Raw genomic sequence first — 16,762 nt, 5'->3', positions numbered from 1 at the left:
GGTGGTTTTGCCCTGCAAGATGATCACGGGGTCTCATTTCCCTGTCCAACGACCCGCCAACCCTGAGCCCCCTGGGACACAGGCAGACTCAGGCGGTCAGTTTGAACAGACTGCAGTTCAGGAAATGGACGGGCTGTGAGACTTTGTGTGATTTGAACATGTGAGAAATTGACTCAAGGCTGATCTTGACCATGCCCCCACGTACAGTAGCATGTTTTAGGAATAATTTGTGAGACAAAGCTGGAAGTTTGGGGTGAACAGAGGTGCAGTTACAAAAGTGCCGTGCTTTAGGCCACACAGCAGTTTACAAAGCAGTGACTGCATCTCCGCCTGGGGGGCTGTGTAGGGCACTGAGATGTGGGCAAGGGGGCTGGCCACCTCGGCACGGGGAGGTCTGGCCCAAGGGTGGAAACTGGCATCATGAGCTTGTCCTTCAATAAAGGCAAAGGGCTTCAGGTGGTCCTGAGGGTGTGAGGTCTCAGGGAGCAGTGCTTGAGGTGACAGCTCTGCTGGTCTTCCCACAGGTAGGGGCCCTGTTTGGTGGCCTCACCAAATGGACACACCAAAATGCCCTAGGGTTCCCATGAGCACCCTTCCTGACCATCCCTCTGCATGCCCAGGGAACGAACAGAGAGCTGACAACGTCGTGCATCCAGAAGTGCTCTTTAGTTGGGGACAAAGCTCTCACCTGTGCAAAAAGCTAAATAAACTGAGTCCAGTTGAGATCACTGACCACTATCGGGTCTTGCTCAGGGCAGCAAGGGGCTCAGACAAGCACATACCTGCCTCCCAGCCCACCCTGACTGGTCCTCTGGGATGGGGCCGCCTGCAGGCTTATTATCTGTTGCACCAAGCAGGTGGCTGCACACACCAGAGTGAGATGTGTGCTCAGTGAGTGCCTTGCATGCACTGCCCATGGCTCCCCTTCTGCTATGGCCCCGAGTGGACACTCACCCACCCTGCTTGGCTCATGGTGTTTCCTGTTACAGTGCAGCCTACTCTTAGAGGCCCGGCTTGACCATCCATTAAGCTCTTTCTGAGAACTAAGTTTGCTTTCCCCAAGTTCCCAAGCCCAGTGTGTGGCCCTCTAATCTTTTCTACACTGAACTTATCTGTGACTGTTCCCATCCTCAGGGCCCATATACCAGATACCCCAGAAGGCTTGTTAAATTGTTATATGCTTGTGGTGTCTCTGGCACAACAATCCATCATTACTTCTAAGAGGGCAAACATTTATTGAGCTCTTATGTGCCAGGCCTAGCTAGGAATTTTCACATACACAACCAGGTCACACAACACTGGGAGGTGAGGTTGTCATCAGATGAGGAAACAAATCAGGGAGGCCCAGGGACTTGTCCAAGTTTATATAGCACGCGATGGAGCCAGAATTCAGACTTGGCTCAGCCTGATTCCAAAGCCAAGGTTTTTCCCCTTATATGTAGACACAAAATAAAAACAACCATTTATCATTTATACTGTATTCTCATATACATTATTTCATTTGATCCTCACAACAGCCCTGTGAGGTAGATAGGGTTATGGGTTACTGTTATGTCCATTTCACAGATGATGAAACAGAGGTGGCTCAGTGAGGTGAGTGACTTGCATTAAGTCACACAGCAAATTAGTGGCTTCACAGGTCCTGTGCTTTCTCTGAAGTCAAGCTGCTTGAATTAAGAAGCACCAAAAAGATGGAGAAAGAATTTTTATGAAAAGGAACACAGGACAGTAGTGATATATGAAATTTCTAAACTGTTCTGCTGTGGTCACAGCTTCTGCTGGCTGGTCTAAACTGGGTTCTCCTGAGTGGCTTTCCCAAATACCAATAGTCTGGTGGCTGGGACAGTTATGAGTCTCAGGGGTCCCACTGTATGGGGTGGGGGGGGGAGACCTTTATTACTTAAAGGATGTGGCCTTTCCCACAGCCTGGCACACAAACTCCGTCCTCAGCCCATCCCCTGGGGTACCCGTGGCACCAGGCGTCTCTGGGTTTGTCTGAGGGCCCCTGCCTAGTGGGGAGGGCTGTGGGACTTCCAAGGTCACCCTCATTCCAGGGGTGAGTCATAACATGCAGTTTTGAGACCTGCACTGCTTATCACCCCTGGGAAGTGGTGGCTCAGGGTGTCTTGCCCTGGGTCTCACCCCAAGGAGGTCAACAGGCACAGAAACAGGACCACATCCCTCAGAGCAGTGCTGTAGGGGCTGGACACGTCCTCCGAGGGCAGTGTTAGGGTTCAGACCACTCCTGGGCTCCTTGCTACACTGCCGAGACCCTGGTCTCCTTCCTTTGGGGCGGCAATCTTCAAACTTACCAGAAGATGGTCAAAATCTATGCAGGGTCATGTCTGGTGAGGAGGGAGGGTCATAAACAAAGTGAAGCTGTAAAAAAGAGGGATGACTTACAGGGAATGTCAGGGGGCTAACCTTGGTTTTGAAGACAAATCCCAAGGGGAATCCTAATAATCCCAAGTAGTAATATTTTCAGAATAGGTATGTGGCCTCTCAAAGTGACTATTCTGAGAAAGAAAACAGACATTTGGGTGAGAAGAAAGGTCTACCAGGAACAGAAAATGGTTGTGGGAGGACAGAATTCAGCTCAAGATAAGGAAGGACTTTCTAACAGCCAACCATGACAGGGGCTGGCTGTGGGGATGATGGACGTTCTGTTGCTGAGTACGCAAGCAGAGATAGTTGATCTCCTGAAGGTACTGGGGAGAAGCCCTCAGCCTCAAATGTGCTGGGGTGTACTTGGGGTGGGAGAGCACTAAATGACTGTTCAATTATTTTCCAACCCTGAGAGCGCATAATTTATTTGTTTAAAAGGTCTGTTTCAATGACACTTTAAATTCTTGGAGAAAGAAGTCAGGGATCAGGCCACATTATGAAGTGCCTTTCACTGTACTGGCTCCAAATACTTTTAAATCTTCACAGGGATTAGCAGCTCATTTCTGAAGCCAGGAATCCCCAAATGCCTAGATTTGGCCCCGTCAAGAGGGACAGCCCCATCTTCTGAACACTGCCGGAGACTCATTCCTCTATGCCGGGCCAGCTCAAATCCTGCCCCCACTACCTACTTCATCTCCAAGCCAGCCAAGCAAGCCCCAGGTCTTGGCCACATCCCAGGGATGGAGGGGCAGGCAGGATGGGAATCTCTGGGGACTTTCTGTCCTGAGAAACCAGAGGGAGCCTCTTGTTCTCACTTCACCCCCTCTACCAAAGGAAGGGCTGCAGGCAGTGCCTCATGGTTCAGAGAGAGCTGGAGTCCAAGGGAAAAGTGCTGTTCTCTATCTAGCCAGGAAGTCCTACAGCCTCCTGTAGGACATGATGGCAGACTTCACTTACAGCAAACTGCCCATCTCCAGCTCAAAGCGGCAAGGAAAAAGATGGCTGTGTCAAGAGGACACATGGATTCCTACAGGTGGACTGCATCGTGGAGGGGGGGCGTGGCGGGTAGAATCAAGTCCTGCTATGCGATTAATGCAGATTAGTATGGTACCCTGCCTCACACCTCGGGTGAGACACTCTCCAACATCCTGGCTTTGGGAAGACCCCGTCCAGTGTTGCTGGGGTCCTTTTACCTGTACCGTATTAATCGAATAATCTTATTGTTCATAAAATCCACAGCATGTGGGTGAGAAGAGTCGATGCAGAAGCCATCACTCAGAGCGATCTTGAGCACCTCCTCCACAAAGACCTGGAAGCTGTTGATCTGCTTGTTGGCTGGCACCACCCAGAGCCTCTTGAGGTTCTGCTTGGTGTACTCCTCCTCTGGCAGGCCCTCCACGTTGGCCACCCAGTCCAGAGTGAGGTGGTTGGGGTCTTGCAGGTGGCTGGTGATGGAGGAGAGGTTGCCATTGGAGCAGTAGAAGAGCTTGGAGCCGAGAAGCTTGAGGAAGAGGCAAGAGGTGCTGAAGATGTTGGCATTGAAGACCTCCATGCTGGAAGAGGAGAGGCTGTAGATCTGGGGTGCCTCACGCACGGTGAAATGGACCGTCTGCACACGCTGGTTCAGCGTGATGTTGAGCATGGCGTTCTTCTCGGCCTTGGACAGCTCCACCTCCTTCTCCTGCAGGGCCTCAATCAGGGGTTGCACCTGGTAGAAATCAGCCTCCCTGCGCAGCAGGCCCATCTCCTGGAAGTCCTCGGGCAAGTCCAGGTGGGAGGTTCGGAGGAAATTGAGGATGTAGCGGAACACTTTGCCGTCACGGTCAATGAAGCAGTTGCCCTGGCTGTCCCTCTTGGTGGGCATCTTCCCACTGAACATGGCGCCCAGCATGGAGTCAGGGAAGCTGGTCAGGGTTGCCAGTGAGGTTGTATAGAGCTTTCCCCCAACATTGAGTGTGATGGGGTCAGACATGGCAGGAAGGCTGGGGTGCAGGAAAATAGTCCTACAGAGAAAAAAGAAAGAAATGACCATTACCCAACCATATCTGATGTCTTAGTCTTTTGGGGCTATAACAAAATACTGTAGAGACTGGGTGGCTTAAGTAACAAACATTTATTTCTCATAGTTCTGGAGGCTGGGAAGTTGAAGGTCACGGTAGAGGCAGATTTGGTGTCTGATGAGGGCTGTCTTCTCACTATGTTCTAATATGGAGAAGGGGCAAGAGAGATCTCTGGAGTCTCTTTTATAAGGACAGTAATCTCGTTCATGAAGGTGGAGTCCTCATGATCTAACTCCCAAAGGCTCTACCACCTTATGCCACCCCATTGGAAGTTGGAATTTCAATGTATGAATTCTGGGGGACACAAACATCCAATCCATAACATCTGGGTAGTCACGGTTCTAAATTTCTTATTGTATGTCCTTGGAGTTGAAATGAATGAATAACTCGACGAACAATTGGATGGGTAATAATTGTCACACTGTCTAAGGGAGTTAAAAAAGAAAAAAAGAAATGAAAAGGAAAAAAGGAAGCCTGGGTCCCACCCTCCAGAGACTGTTTTAACTGGTGTGGCATGTGGCCCCAGCATTGATACATTTTAAAAGCTGATTCTAAATGTTCAGTTAGGACTTAGAACCACTGGTCTAAGGAAAGGCAGAAAATGAGCCTGGACTTAATGGGATGCTGGCTGCTCTTTCGTACATTTGCTTACACACTATCCTTTGACATACACAGTATCACCAGTCATCCCCACTGTGAGGAAAACTGCCAGGATTCACTCCCCAGGCTTACAGTGGTGAAGTGTCCTGCAGGATTCAAGCCCAGATGCCTTTATACGAGACAGAAAAATGTATTCATGCTTACGAGCCAACTAGTGGGCCATTCTTGGTACTTAACAAATGTTCTGAGGTGTAGAACTCCAAGCCCCATTCTCCTTCTGCTGAATCACTGTTGCCTTCTTATTTATTTTTCTATCTAAAAGAATGCACAACAAATGGCTGTGATTAGTACCACTTCCATCTATCTTCCAGGCCCTCAATGGGCCACTCAGCCCTCTGGGCTCCCAGTGACGCTCCTTCTGGATCCTCACCCTCCCATGATGACCTGCCTGGCCATGAAGATGCCCTTGGCTCCTGAAGGCCTGCCCTTTCCTACCATGATGGAACCCCAGGCTCCTCTGAACCTTGCTTTGTGGTTAGTGAGGATGTGGGCCTCTGCCACCAAGCGCCCTTTACCCACTCCGTAACAACTCTCCCCCACTGTCCCCCCACTGACCTCACAGCCTCTAGTGCCCATGGCTGGCGAGTCTCCTTCAACCTGAAGTCTTGGATTCTAACTTTTCTTTAAGGGTCTAGAAATCAGGGGATGTACTGGTTTTGCTCCTAACATGATACCTTCCCAGGAGTCAACTTGTGCAGAGAATCCAGGAATCTTTCCCTAATGTTGGGTGTGGGGGCACAGGTAGGAATCAGTCCCAGTGCTGCCCCTGAGAAGAGCCCAAGCTGGCAGAGGAGACCACAACAGGCAGTGACAAGGAAAATGACCAGCTACAGCACAGTGACTACAGCTAATATTTCATAATAATGTTAAATGGTGTATAATCTATAAAAACCCCGAGTTGCTATGCTGCAAACCCAAAACTAATATTGTAAATCAACTCTACCTCAATAATAAAGAATAAAATAAAAGGAAGGAAGGAAGGATGGAAAAAAGGAAAAACAATGTACCAAGAGCTGCAGGCTAGGTCTGGAATGAATTCTGGCACGTTTACTGTCCAGATGGGAAAACTGAGGTCCAAGCGGGGGACTTCCCTCAAAATCACCCAGCAGGGGTAGCAAGTGGGCCAGGGCAGTTGTCACCAAACATTTACCTTCTGAGGAGGCTGGCAGCACTGTGAACCTGTGAGTCACTCAGTCGTGTCTGACTCTTTGCGACCCCATGGACTATTTGCCCCACCAGGCTCCTCTGTTCATGGGGATTCTCTAGGCAAGAATACTGGAGTGGGTGGCCACTCCCTTCTCCAGGGGATCTTCCGGATTCAGGTATTGAACCTGGGTCTCCCAAAGTGCAGGCAGATTCTTTTTTTTTTTTTTTTAATTCATACAGATTCTTTTTATTTATTTTTTTTTCCATTTATTTTTATTAGTTGGAGGCTAATTACTTTACAATATTGTAGTGGTTTTTGTCATACATTGACATGAATCAGACATGGATTTACATGTATTCCCCATCCCGATCCCCACTCCCAGCAGATTCTTTACCATCTGAGCTACCAGGGAAGTCCCGGCTGCACTGAGACCCCTTTACTCCAGAGGGTGGTGGCTATGCTGGGTGTGGAGGACTCTTGGCTGCCCCACCCAATTCTTTGGCGGGGTGGGGGTGGGAGTGATTCTGTCCCTGTCCAGCGGGGCACTTTGATACTGCAGAAAGGCATTAACCATCTGGAGTGTTTGAAGAGAAGCAAGCCCATGATGAAGTTACAAAATCATCAGCAGAAGCCTGGAGCAGATGGGCTGCGAGACGGTGGTGGTGGGGCGGGGGTGGGGTGGGGGAAGGGGGTGTCCAACAGAGAAGAGGGGGGGAGGGCTCCTAGGAAGGGGCGGTTACCATGGTGCTGAGACTTGCAGCTGAGGCCTATGCTTGGCCTGGGGCCCAGGTCTGACCAATTTTCCCTCCAGGGGGTGTAGGCAGGAGCTGGACCCAGGAGTGGGCTACCTGCTTTCTCATTCCAGCATCTCCTTTTCTTTCTAGATAGTAACCCGCACCTTCTACTTTCCTCTCTCTTTCTCTTTAAGGCCCAGGCTCTGTGAAGTGGCTGAGCTCCACGGAAAGGAAAGAGCAGGCTTCAGCGCGGCAGAGAGGCTGTGCTGTCTTTCCTGACAATTCTCTGGGCTGCAAACCCCATATCTCCTAATATATCAGCTCTGAAGAGCTCAAAGCAGGTGGGGAGGACAATCAGGTGCCACAGAGCATACTGGGGGCCCTTGAATGGGGACCCAAAGTCCTATTTTTCTGCATGCAAAGCAACAGAGCACCCGCCTTCCTGCCCCGGCGCCCTGCTATGCGGCTCCTGGTCATTCATCCAAGGCAGCACTGGGAGTTGCAGTCTGGGCTGAGGCTGGTTAGAAGGAGGTCTCCTGACCCCTGGAATACAGACTCAGACATAGAACAGACTTCTGGATGCAATGGGGGAAGGAGGGGGTAGGATGAGTAGAGAGAGTAGCACTGAAATACATGTTACTATATGTAAAATAGACAGCTGATGGGAAGTTTCCATATAGCGCAGGGAGCTCAGCCTGGTGCTCTGGGGTGGGAGGTGGGAGGCAGGGGATATGTGTATACCCATGGCTGATTTGTGTTGCTATATGGCAGAGACCAACACAATGTCGTAAAGCAATTATCCTCCAATTGAAAAAAACAGAAGGTAGGTCTCCTGACCCCAGACTAGGGGGCTCCCTCTGCTCTTCTCCACAGACTTAGGAATCACAGAAGTCAGCCCTTCCAGCCGCTATTTCCTAGTCACAGTGCCTGGTGCCCACCGTGGCAAGTCCACAGGCTCGGTCTGAGAGCCACGATGACACAAGGGGGCAGGAGCTGGCATCCCAAGGCTGAGCAGCTTCACGGAGGGTGGGGGGGGTTTCACCACTGAGCTCCAGCCCCACTGTGTACCCAGCTGCCTCTTAGACATGACCACCTAGATTTTCTGTGGATACCAGAAGCCTCACAAAGAGTTCCTCCTCCCCAGATCCTGCGGTGACTTCTCAGCCACTCATCTGTGTAAGCCCACAGGCAGCCCTGACTCAGCATCCCTGACATCTTTCTCGACTGTCTCCTTGAACCTGTCCCTGTAGGAACTCCTGGAGCTCAGGGTTCACCCCCGCTCCCCCAACATCCTCACGTGGCTCCCTGCCTCCTTTCTGCCCACCTGCCATTTCAGTGCGCAGGCTGATTTTCCTGAAGCAGGACTGCCTGCTCTGACTACTGTGTGCAGTCCAATCTCACCTTCGACCCCGCCTCTCCCCACACTCTGTGCTCAGGCCTTCCTGACACCACGGCATCCACCCTCCCCTGCCTGCCTTTGCTCTCCTTATACCACCCTTCTTCACTTTTTCCATTTTGTCTGCGTTCAGCCTATGCGTCACTGCCTCGATCTATCCCCAAACCTCCACTTTGCCAGCTCTCCTCTTGGGGCTTCTGGTCCCTTGCACAGCCCACGATTCCATCATGTAATCAATCATGTAATGATCTGCCTTGCATTTGCCCCTCTTTCCTGGCTCTCCCATGGTGAAGATCACTGGACATCGATATGCACAAAAAGAACCTCAACTCATACCTTGCAACACAGATGAAAAATTAACTCAAAAGAGGTCACAGAAAGATGGACTGTGACTCAGCAATACAAGCCTGCTAGCTACTGACACACAACACAGAAGAATCCTAAAATCATTCTATTAAGTGGAGGAAGCCAGCCTCAAAAGGTCACATGGTGTTTGATTTTATTTATACAACATTCGGGAAAAGACAAAACTACAGACACAGAAGTCAGATCAGTAATTGGAGAGGCTGGGGGTAAGACTGGCTACAAAGAGACTAGAGGAATATTCTGGAGTGACAGAAATATTCGCTATCTTGATGTAGTCACATGACTGTATAAAGATTATAGAAATTCATGTAACTGTACACCTAAAAAGGGTGACTTTTACTGAACATAAATTATGTCTTCATAAACTGGGAAAAAACCAAGATTGTGATTGTGTCATGAATAATATAATGCACGGGGTTATGACCAGTTTTATATATAATGTTGTGAAACTTTTGTTTCATTTGTGTGTGTGTGTGTGAGAGAGAGAGAGGGGAACTGGAACGTGATATAATGTGTACCTTCATAAATCATAACGTGGGTTATGATAAAAGTTGTTTGTGAAAACCGCTGCCTAGTTTGTGATCTCTGTGACAGCAGTGACCCAGCTCCTGCTCCCGTGTGTTCACTGCCTAGCACATGGAGGGTGCTGGGGGTATGTGGAGGAGGGGCTGAGGGAGGAAGGAATGAACATGTACTGAGCATTCTACTACATCTTAGGCCTTTACACCTACCAGCCCTTTTAATTCATATAGCAGTTCTACAAAACAGGCATCGTTCCATTAGGCAGATAGGAAACAAGAGACTCAGGAGACCGAGGACTTGCCCAGGACTCACGGCCAGGGAGTGGAAAGCTCACTCTCCCCTGCACAGGCTGCTGACAGCTGGAACAGCAACAAAAGGCTGTTTCATAGATTCCACAAGTTTGAGAATCCCTGAAGCAGCCTTTTAAAATAGTGCTAGGCAGCTCGCTTGGCAAGACAGGAGCTACCACCTGCTGAGCACACACTTCCTGCTTTTATAATGCTTTGGCTAACACACAGTAGCATTTTATTTATTTTTAACAAAACTATATAGAGAAGTATAGAGAATGATACCACTGTGTTGATTCTTTACCTGCATTACCTCACTTGGTGTCTATACAAGCACCCTGTCAGACAGATGCTATTATTTCTGTTTTACAGATGAGGAAACCAAGGCTCAGGAAGGTTAAGAGATTGCTCCAGGTTACAGAGCTAGTCACTGGAGGAGCTGTGATCTGAATCCAGGTTGGTGCGAGTCCAACACCTCTCACCATTTCCCCTTCCCCCCCCTGAGGCCCTAACATGAGTGGAAGGTACACATTCCCTTATTCTCTGCCCAGATCGGACTGAGGTAGGTCTTTCGGCAGCTGGTCTGTGGCTGGCCTGGGACTCTGTCCACTCACCTCTGAGGATAAGGGGATTGGATCCTGGATGGCCAGGAGCCCCTCTATAGCTGACACACCACAAGTCTAAACCCTGCTGTTTCAATAGCAACCCATGATCCCTAATGACAAAGCAACAAAACACAAAAAGCCAGGTTTTTTTAAAAGCCAGATTAGAAAAGATGAATGAGAATTACAAACCGAACCACAAAACAGGAGATAAACTCCACCACTGTGTCTGAACAAATAATTTTTCTTAAACAGGAGAATTTCCAAGTCTGCCTCTCGACTCGAAAAGAACCAAGAAAAAAGATTAACCCATTTCCTTCTCTGAGAAAACCAGGAAATTATCCCAGGCAAATCCTCGGACCATCTGCCTGGGCAGGGAAGGTCAGGGGGCCTGGGAACTTGGGAGGTGGCTGGAATTCTCTCCTCCCTGAAATGGGTCTGTGGCCCAAATGAGGGGTAGTGGATCTTAAGGCCCAGCCTGGTACCATGTGAAGGGCAATCCCAGTATAGAGCCTGAAAATCACCTGGCTGCAACCTCTGATTGTAACAAAGGAAACAGAATTCTTTGAGAGTGGGTGTCCTGTAAGGAAGGGCAGTTAAGATGTTGCTCTAGAGTCCTCCTTTAAAACATTCCCGCAGGTCTCACAAGAGACACAGCTACTGCCTGGTGAGTACTTATTAGGTACTTGCTAGGTGTCTTAGACACATTAGCTCAGTTAACCCTTGTAACTTCCTTTGAGAAAAGCATTATCTCCACTTCATAAATGAGAATCTGAGGCTCTAAGAGGCAGGTGATTTGCCCAGAGAAATTTGTGGCAGAGTCAGGATTCAAGCCCAGGCCCGTCTGACCGCCACGCTCTGAATGACCTTTGGAATTCAGCAGTCAAACCCCCTGCAGAGGTTTTGCACTTGTCCTCTCCTACCTCTCTCCAGGTGCTCTCATACCTGCCACCTCATTTTGATTCTGACATGCACGACCAGTGAGTGTGCAGAGAATCAACATTTCCTGAGCTCTGAGGACATGTCCCGAGCTATGTGAGGCATTTTCCTGTAGATTATCTCACTGCAACACCACACTGAGGCTGTGAGGTAGGTACAATTATTATCTCTATTTTCTGGATTATAAAACTGAAGCACAGAACAGTGAAGACAGCTGCTTAAGATCACACAGCTAGCGGCAGCAGAGCCAGAACTCTGAGGCCTCTCTTCAAAGCCTGTGTGGCCCAGGGACTTTCCCTGTGGTCTAGTGGTTAAGAACCTACCTTGTAGTGAGGGGACGTGGGTTTGATCCCTGGTTGGGGAACTGAGATCCCACATGCCGTGGGGCAACGAGGAAGTCCATGCACTGCAATGAAAGATCCCATGGATCAGGCCTGCAGGCAGGTAAGTAAATATTTTTTTTAAAAAATTACACCTCTCTTAAAAAACCCCTGTGCTCCCTTCGAAAACAAAGCAGCATATGCTTCTTTATTAAGAAGCATAAGCAAGACTTGAATAAATAGAGGCCTGTGATGAGAGGCAGTATCTTAAAGCTGTTCTTCCCTGGTGGCTCAGACAGGAGATCTGCCCACAAGGCGGGAGACCCAGGTTCAATCCCTTGGCTGGGAAGATCCCCTGGAGAAGGGAGTAGCAATCCACTCCAGTATTCTTGCCTGGAGAACTCCATGGGCAGAGGAGCCTGGCGGGCTATAGTCTGGGGTTGCAAAGAGTTGGACATGACTGAGCGACTAACACTTTCACACCACTTAAAAATTAATTACAGTTGTTATGCTATTCTAATCCCACTCCTAAAAGTATTTTTTCAAAAGATTAAAAAAAAAGATTAAAATCTTATTTTGGAAAAATTGGTGATAACCTAAAAGAGTATTTGAAAAAGTATATCTTAGTGTAATGTATGAAATCAGACTGTAAGGCAATGACATGTCAAACTGTAGTGTTAAGCCAATGAAAAGGGGAAGGAATTTTGTAGTACACATGTTGAAAAGACTGATTAGCAATTAAAAAAAAAATAAATATTGATCCTTACAACAACTCTGGGATGCAGGCAAGACAGATCACATTATCTTTATTTCACAGACGTGGTGAGAATGAATCCCTGGCCCAGAGCTTTGTGTCCATTCTTGACCTCTGAGTCATGGCCTCTGGGAGAGTCCAGGTTTGGACACTGATCAGAAGACTTTTGGAGTCAGCCTAGGGTTTTCTCTAACCTGGGTCCTGAACAAGAAACTGAACCCAGATGCAGAGGTCCTAGTTAATAGCCCACACACTAACAGAGCCTTAGAACAAGCAAAGGCTCTTTCTGTGCAATTCCCTACATTATTGCCCACTAAGCCTCCATATTGAAGATATTTTACATGCAATCTACTCCTTCTACACACTGAGGACCAGCTGTTTTAACAATCAATCTACAAGGCATTGATAATTAATCTTTTTATCCATCCATCCATCTATACATCTATCATGTCTCAGCTCTGCTCAGAGCCTAGAAATGATACCCCAAGTAGCAATGAGCACGCCTGGCCCCAGATCTTGGTTTTTAAACCTGAACCCCTACAAAAAGAAACCATGGTTTCCTGGCGAAACTGGTGATTCCAGGACTTTGACAGGAAAAGTTCAAGGTGAACCTGGAACATCTCTTTTCAGACAGCAAAGAAGACATCAAAGATTAATGTGATCAAGTCAAAAGAATGCAGATCTCAAAAGTTGTCATCACAAGAAAAAAAATTTTTCGTAACTATGTGATCATTCCACAATATATACAAATATCAGATCATAATTTGCTGTTTTTCTTGTTTAGTTGTTAAGTTGTGTCTGACTCTTTGCGACCCCATGGACAGTAGCCTGCCTGTCCATGGGATTTTCCAGGCAAAAATACTGGAGTGGGTTGCCATTTCCTACTCAGGGAGGTCTTCCCAACCCAGGGATTGAACCCATGTCTCTTGTATCTTCTGCATTGGCAGGGGGATTCTTTACCACTGCGCAGCTGGGAAGCCTACTTACTAGTTACAAGAGGGAAAAACTTAACCTTTTATGGAAAGATCAGGCTGTTACGACCTTATCCAATAATCAAACTTAGCATTCATGGATAGGATAGTAGGATTCTGATATCATATCAGTAGGATTCTGATATCTGATTCTGATATCATTCTAATGTGATGCAATAATAAGTACACAACATTGCCAGAAAAGAAATAAAAAAGCAAGTTGAACCTAATTATTGCTAAAATAAATTTAAACAGGTAGAGGGGCTCTATCTAGATTAAATGAGCTGCTTAAAGAGATATAATTAAATGCAATGAATGAATGAATCTTGACTGCATCTGATTGAAAAAAAATGAGATAATTTTTGACAGTTGGAGAAATTTGACTCTCAACTGTTTAGTAGATGATAGAGTTCTTGCTATTTTTCTTAGGTATGATAATGGTCTTATGGTTATGGTGCAGAATGTTAAGAGATAACATGCTGAAGAATTTAGGGGTCAAGTGTCAAGGCATCTGTAATTTTCAGTAGTTTAGCAAAAAGTGTACGTGTGTAATAACAAAATTGTCAAGTGTGAATCGGTGCATCAGTGAAAGGCTATTCCTTCAATGTTTCTGTAGGCTTAAAAATTCTAAGAATATTTTTATTTTGAAGGAAGAGGGAAGAAAAGAGCACTTCTCTCCTGCGACTACAGATGTAAAGTTCCAGTCAGTGCCTGGCCCTAGTAAATAGCCAGATTCCATAAATATTAGATGTTATTACTACTACTAAGAAGCATTAGCATCTCATGATCTCCTGACATCTCAGTGCTCTGGAGGATGAAGAAGCCAACCAGGGCTCAGCTAAAATAGCCCACAGTTGGTGGAAGGCAACTGAATGTACATCCAAGTGGTCTTCCTACCTAGACTAAACTGCCCACAGGAACCACAAAACTAGGCCTGCCTGTCTCCATGCTGAGATCCAGGCTGGGAGAAGATGGCTGTTTAGGCCTTTGTTTCCCCTGCTTCCTTCTGAACCCAGTCTCTGGTACTACCGTAGAAAAGAAACTCCTGTGATGGTTTACCAAGAATGTTAACAAAGAGGGGCCACTTCTGGGCCTCACAGATGTTTGTGGGAAGAGGAAAGTGCATGGGCTTTGGTGTCACCTGGGCCTGCATTTGAATCAGGCTCTGCCACTTCATTAGCTGTGTGGCCCTAGACCAATTCTTGGGCACATGATGGTGATCATAACAGCAGCAGCAGTAATAATAATGGCTGATGTTTACCAAGCAGTTACTACTATGCTATGCACTTTGCGTGTGCTTAGTTGCTCAGACGTGTCCGACTCTGCGACCCCATGAACTGCAGCCCACCAGACTTCTCTGTCCATGGGGATTCTCCAGGCAAGAATACTGGGGTGGGTTGCCATGCCCTCCTCCAGGGGATCTCCCGAACCCAGGTCTCCCACATTGCAGGTGGATTCTTTACCGACTTAAGCCACCAGGGAAGCCCTTTATGCATGTTAACTTCATAGATGAAGATGCTTATTATTATCCCTACTTTACAGACCAACCACATCACGCCCTCTCCTATCTCTGCAGTTTGGCATCTGCTATCCCTCTGCCTGCACTGCGAAGAAAATGCCATTCATCTGCCAGGCTCATTGGCTGCAATTCACTCCTTCCTTCTTTGCATCTCCAGAGCATTTTATTCTAACCCCTTACCAAGGCTCACTTTCCTTAAGTAGACGGTTGCTTGACCACCCTGTCAGGACAGGGATTGTACCCCAGATCTGTACCCCAAGAAGTCGGCAGGCAGGGGAAGGGGGAAAACTTTCTTCCTGTTTAGTCAGATCCATTTTCCTAGTCCCCTCTGTCATCTACCAATAGGGAGGTTTACCAATCGCTCCTGAATTTTTAAAACTTTCTATTTTGAAATAGCCTCTTGAATTTTCAGTTTGGAATCTGAGGCACAGGGCAAGGCCCAGGTAATTACCTGGAAGTAAATAGAAGAACTTCCAAAGTGCAGGGGATGCATAGAACATAGCTAGGTAAACTTCAAGGATGACAGCACTCAAAGTGAGTGATGTGTCTCCCAAAAAACTAGAGCAGTGTTCCCCACCTTACACAGCCCACCAGATAAAGAGCCTGGCTCACAGCCCTGGAGACTATCTGGGGATACCGCTCGCCACCTCCACACCCAACAGCTGTATCTTTAGCTCTGCTTTGCCCAGTTCCTATCTCTAAAAGGCCCAAATGCTGTTTGCTCCATTTTGTGCTCACCAAACAGAGAAGGTGCTTCCCGATTCAGATGACACACATGGATCCTTGAAGCAGTCAACCAACAGGGCTGGAGAAGGGAAGTCACCTGACCTGGCTTGCACAGCAAAGTATCTCATCTGGTGTAGATTCCCAACAATCATCATCCTCTACCCTCTTCCAGAATCGTCCTTCATCCTTTTGGCTCACCCTTAGGCTTCACCTTCTGGTTTTCCTCAGGCCCAACCACTCTTCCACGGTCTTCCTGCTCCTCACAAGAAAGATAATTTATGAACCAACGGCTTTCAAACCTACCTCCTCATTTCATCCTAACAATAAGCCTCGGAGGTTGGCAGTGAGGAAGCTGGTCCTGTCACACAACCTGTGAAGGACCGGGACACTTATCATCTATTCCCTGCCATTCGCTACAGATTAAATCTCTACTTCCCTGCAGTGCATGGAAAAAAACAGTGCCTTGAGAGTAAGGAGTGCTGGGTGGTTTGGGGCAAGTCATTTTACTTCTCTGAGCCTCAAGTTCCTCAATTGTAAACAGATATGGTGACGTCTTCACAGGGTGTGAGTTGAATGAACTCATATGTATGACGCCGAGTTCAAAGAATGGGCTCTTTATTTTCTAGTCACAAGGAAAAGATGATCCGTGCATCCACAGACATTTGCCCATTTGGGCACCTTCTTACTCAAGTCACATCAGCGCTGCTGACACTGGGCTTTTACAGGGCCGAGAGGGATCCTTTTCATCTTTCTGTCTCCACCCCTCCCTCCCCAACGCTTTTCGGCTCATTCCACCCAGTCCAACTCAGGCTTGCTTCCTTGGCCTCTGCACCCACTCCCCAGCCCCTTCTCCGATCTCACGCGCGTTCCACTTCTTATCTAGAGACCCCGCCCCTTCTTGACCCACCCACAGGACTCCTCCCACAGTCTCGGCCCTTATTATCCGGGCTTTTCAGGCTATCGCCATCCATCCAGGCTTCTTTCACGAGCTCCGCCCCTTCTTCCCCATAAACATCCCCTCCCCCGCGGCCACTGGCGTTGCTATTCCCATTGCACGGATGAGAATGGCGAGGCTAGGATAGGCTAGATGACGTCTCACGGTAGGACAGGTGCCCAGATGGATCCGTGACCCCTCGCCGGCAGTCCCTGCACCCCACGCCCCAGTCCGTGCCGCACCCACCTCCGGCCCTCGCTCAGCAACCTCCCCTCCGCGGGCGGCCAGCGCAGCTTTGCGAAGGGGGCGGAGGGCCGGAGCCCAGTCCAGGGGCGTGGCGGCCCGGGATCCGCGCGCTGCTTTTTGGGACTTGTAGTCCTCCAATAGGCTCTTTGTAGCTCCGCGCGCTGGGCATCGAACTCCATCTCCCGGGAGGCATT

General features: G+C 48.3%; 1 protein-coding gene across 4 annotated transcripts; it reads right to left on the bottom strand.

Annotated features, from left to right (window-relative positions):
- Positions 1–1,315: 1,315 nt before the first annotated feature.
- On the bottom strand, positions 1,316–16,614 carry KCTD21 (potassium channel tetramerization domain containing 21). Of its 4 annotated transcripts, XM_065936399.1 has the most exons (4): positions 16,569–16,607; positions 15,401–15,641; positions 11,422–11,504; positions 1,316–4,388 (listed from the first exon to the last, which is right to left on the bottom strand). In XM_065936399.1, exons 3-4 carry the CDS (start codon positions 11,499–11,501, stop codon positions 3,575–3,577), a joined length of 894 nt encoding a protein of 297 aa, XP_065792471.1. In that variant the 5' UTR covers positions 11,502–11,504; positions 15,401–15,641; positions 16,569–16,607; the 3' UTR covers positions 1,316–3,574. The 4 variants fall into 4 exon arrangements, with proteins under 4 accessions (XP_065792471.1, XP_065792473.1, XP_065792472.1 ...); XM_065936401.1 differs by lacking the exons at positions 11,422–11,504; positions 15,401–15,641 and adding an exon at positions 15,692–15,758 and having other exon boundaries at positions 16,569–16,601; XM_065936400.1 differs by lacking the exon at positions 16,569–16,607 and having other exon boundaries at positions 11,422–11,532; positions 15,587–15,609.
- Positions 16,615–16,762: the final 148 nt, after the last annotated feature.

The sequence above is a fragment of the Muntiacus reevesi genome, chromosome 5 (assembly GCF_963930625.1).
Source record: "Muntiacus reevesi chromosome 5, mMunRee1.1, whole genome shotgun sequence".
NCBI lineage: Eukaryota > Metazoa > Chordata > Mammalia > Artiodactyla > Cervidae > Muntiacus > Muntiacus reevesi.
This window is presented reverse-complemented; position numbering and strand designations above follow the sequence as displayed.

Excerpts from the sequence above, each read along its gene's own strand:
- KCTD21 (XM_065936399.1), bottom strand. The coding sequence starts at position 11,501 with ATGGACTTCCTCGTTGCCCCACGGCATGTGGGATCTCAGTTCCCCAAC. Across the intron at positions 4,389-11,421 it reads CCACGTCCCCTCACTACAAG|GACTATTTTCCTGCACCCCA; the intron begins GTAGGTTCTTAA and ends TTTTCTCTGTAG.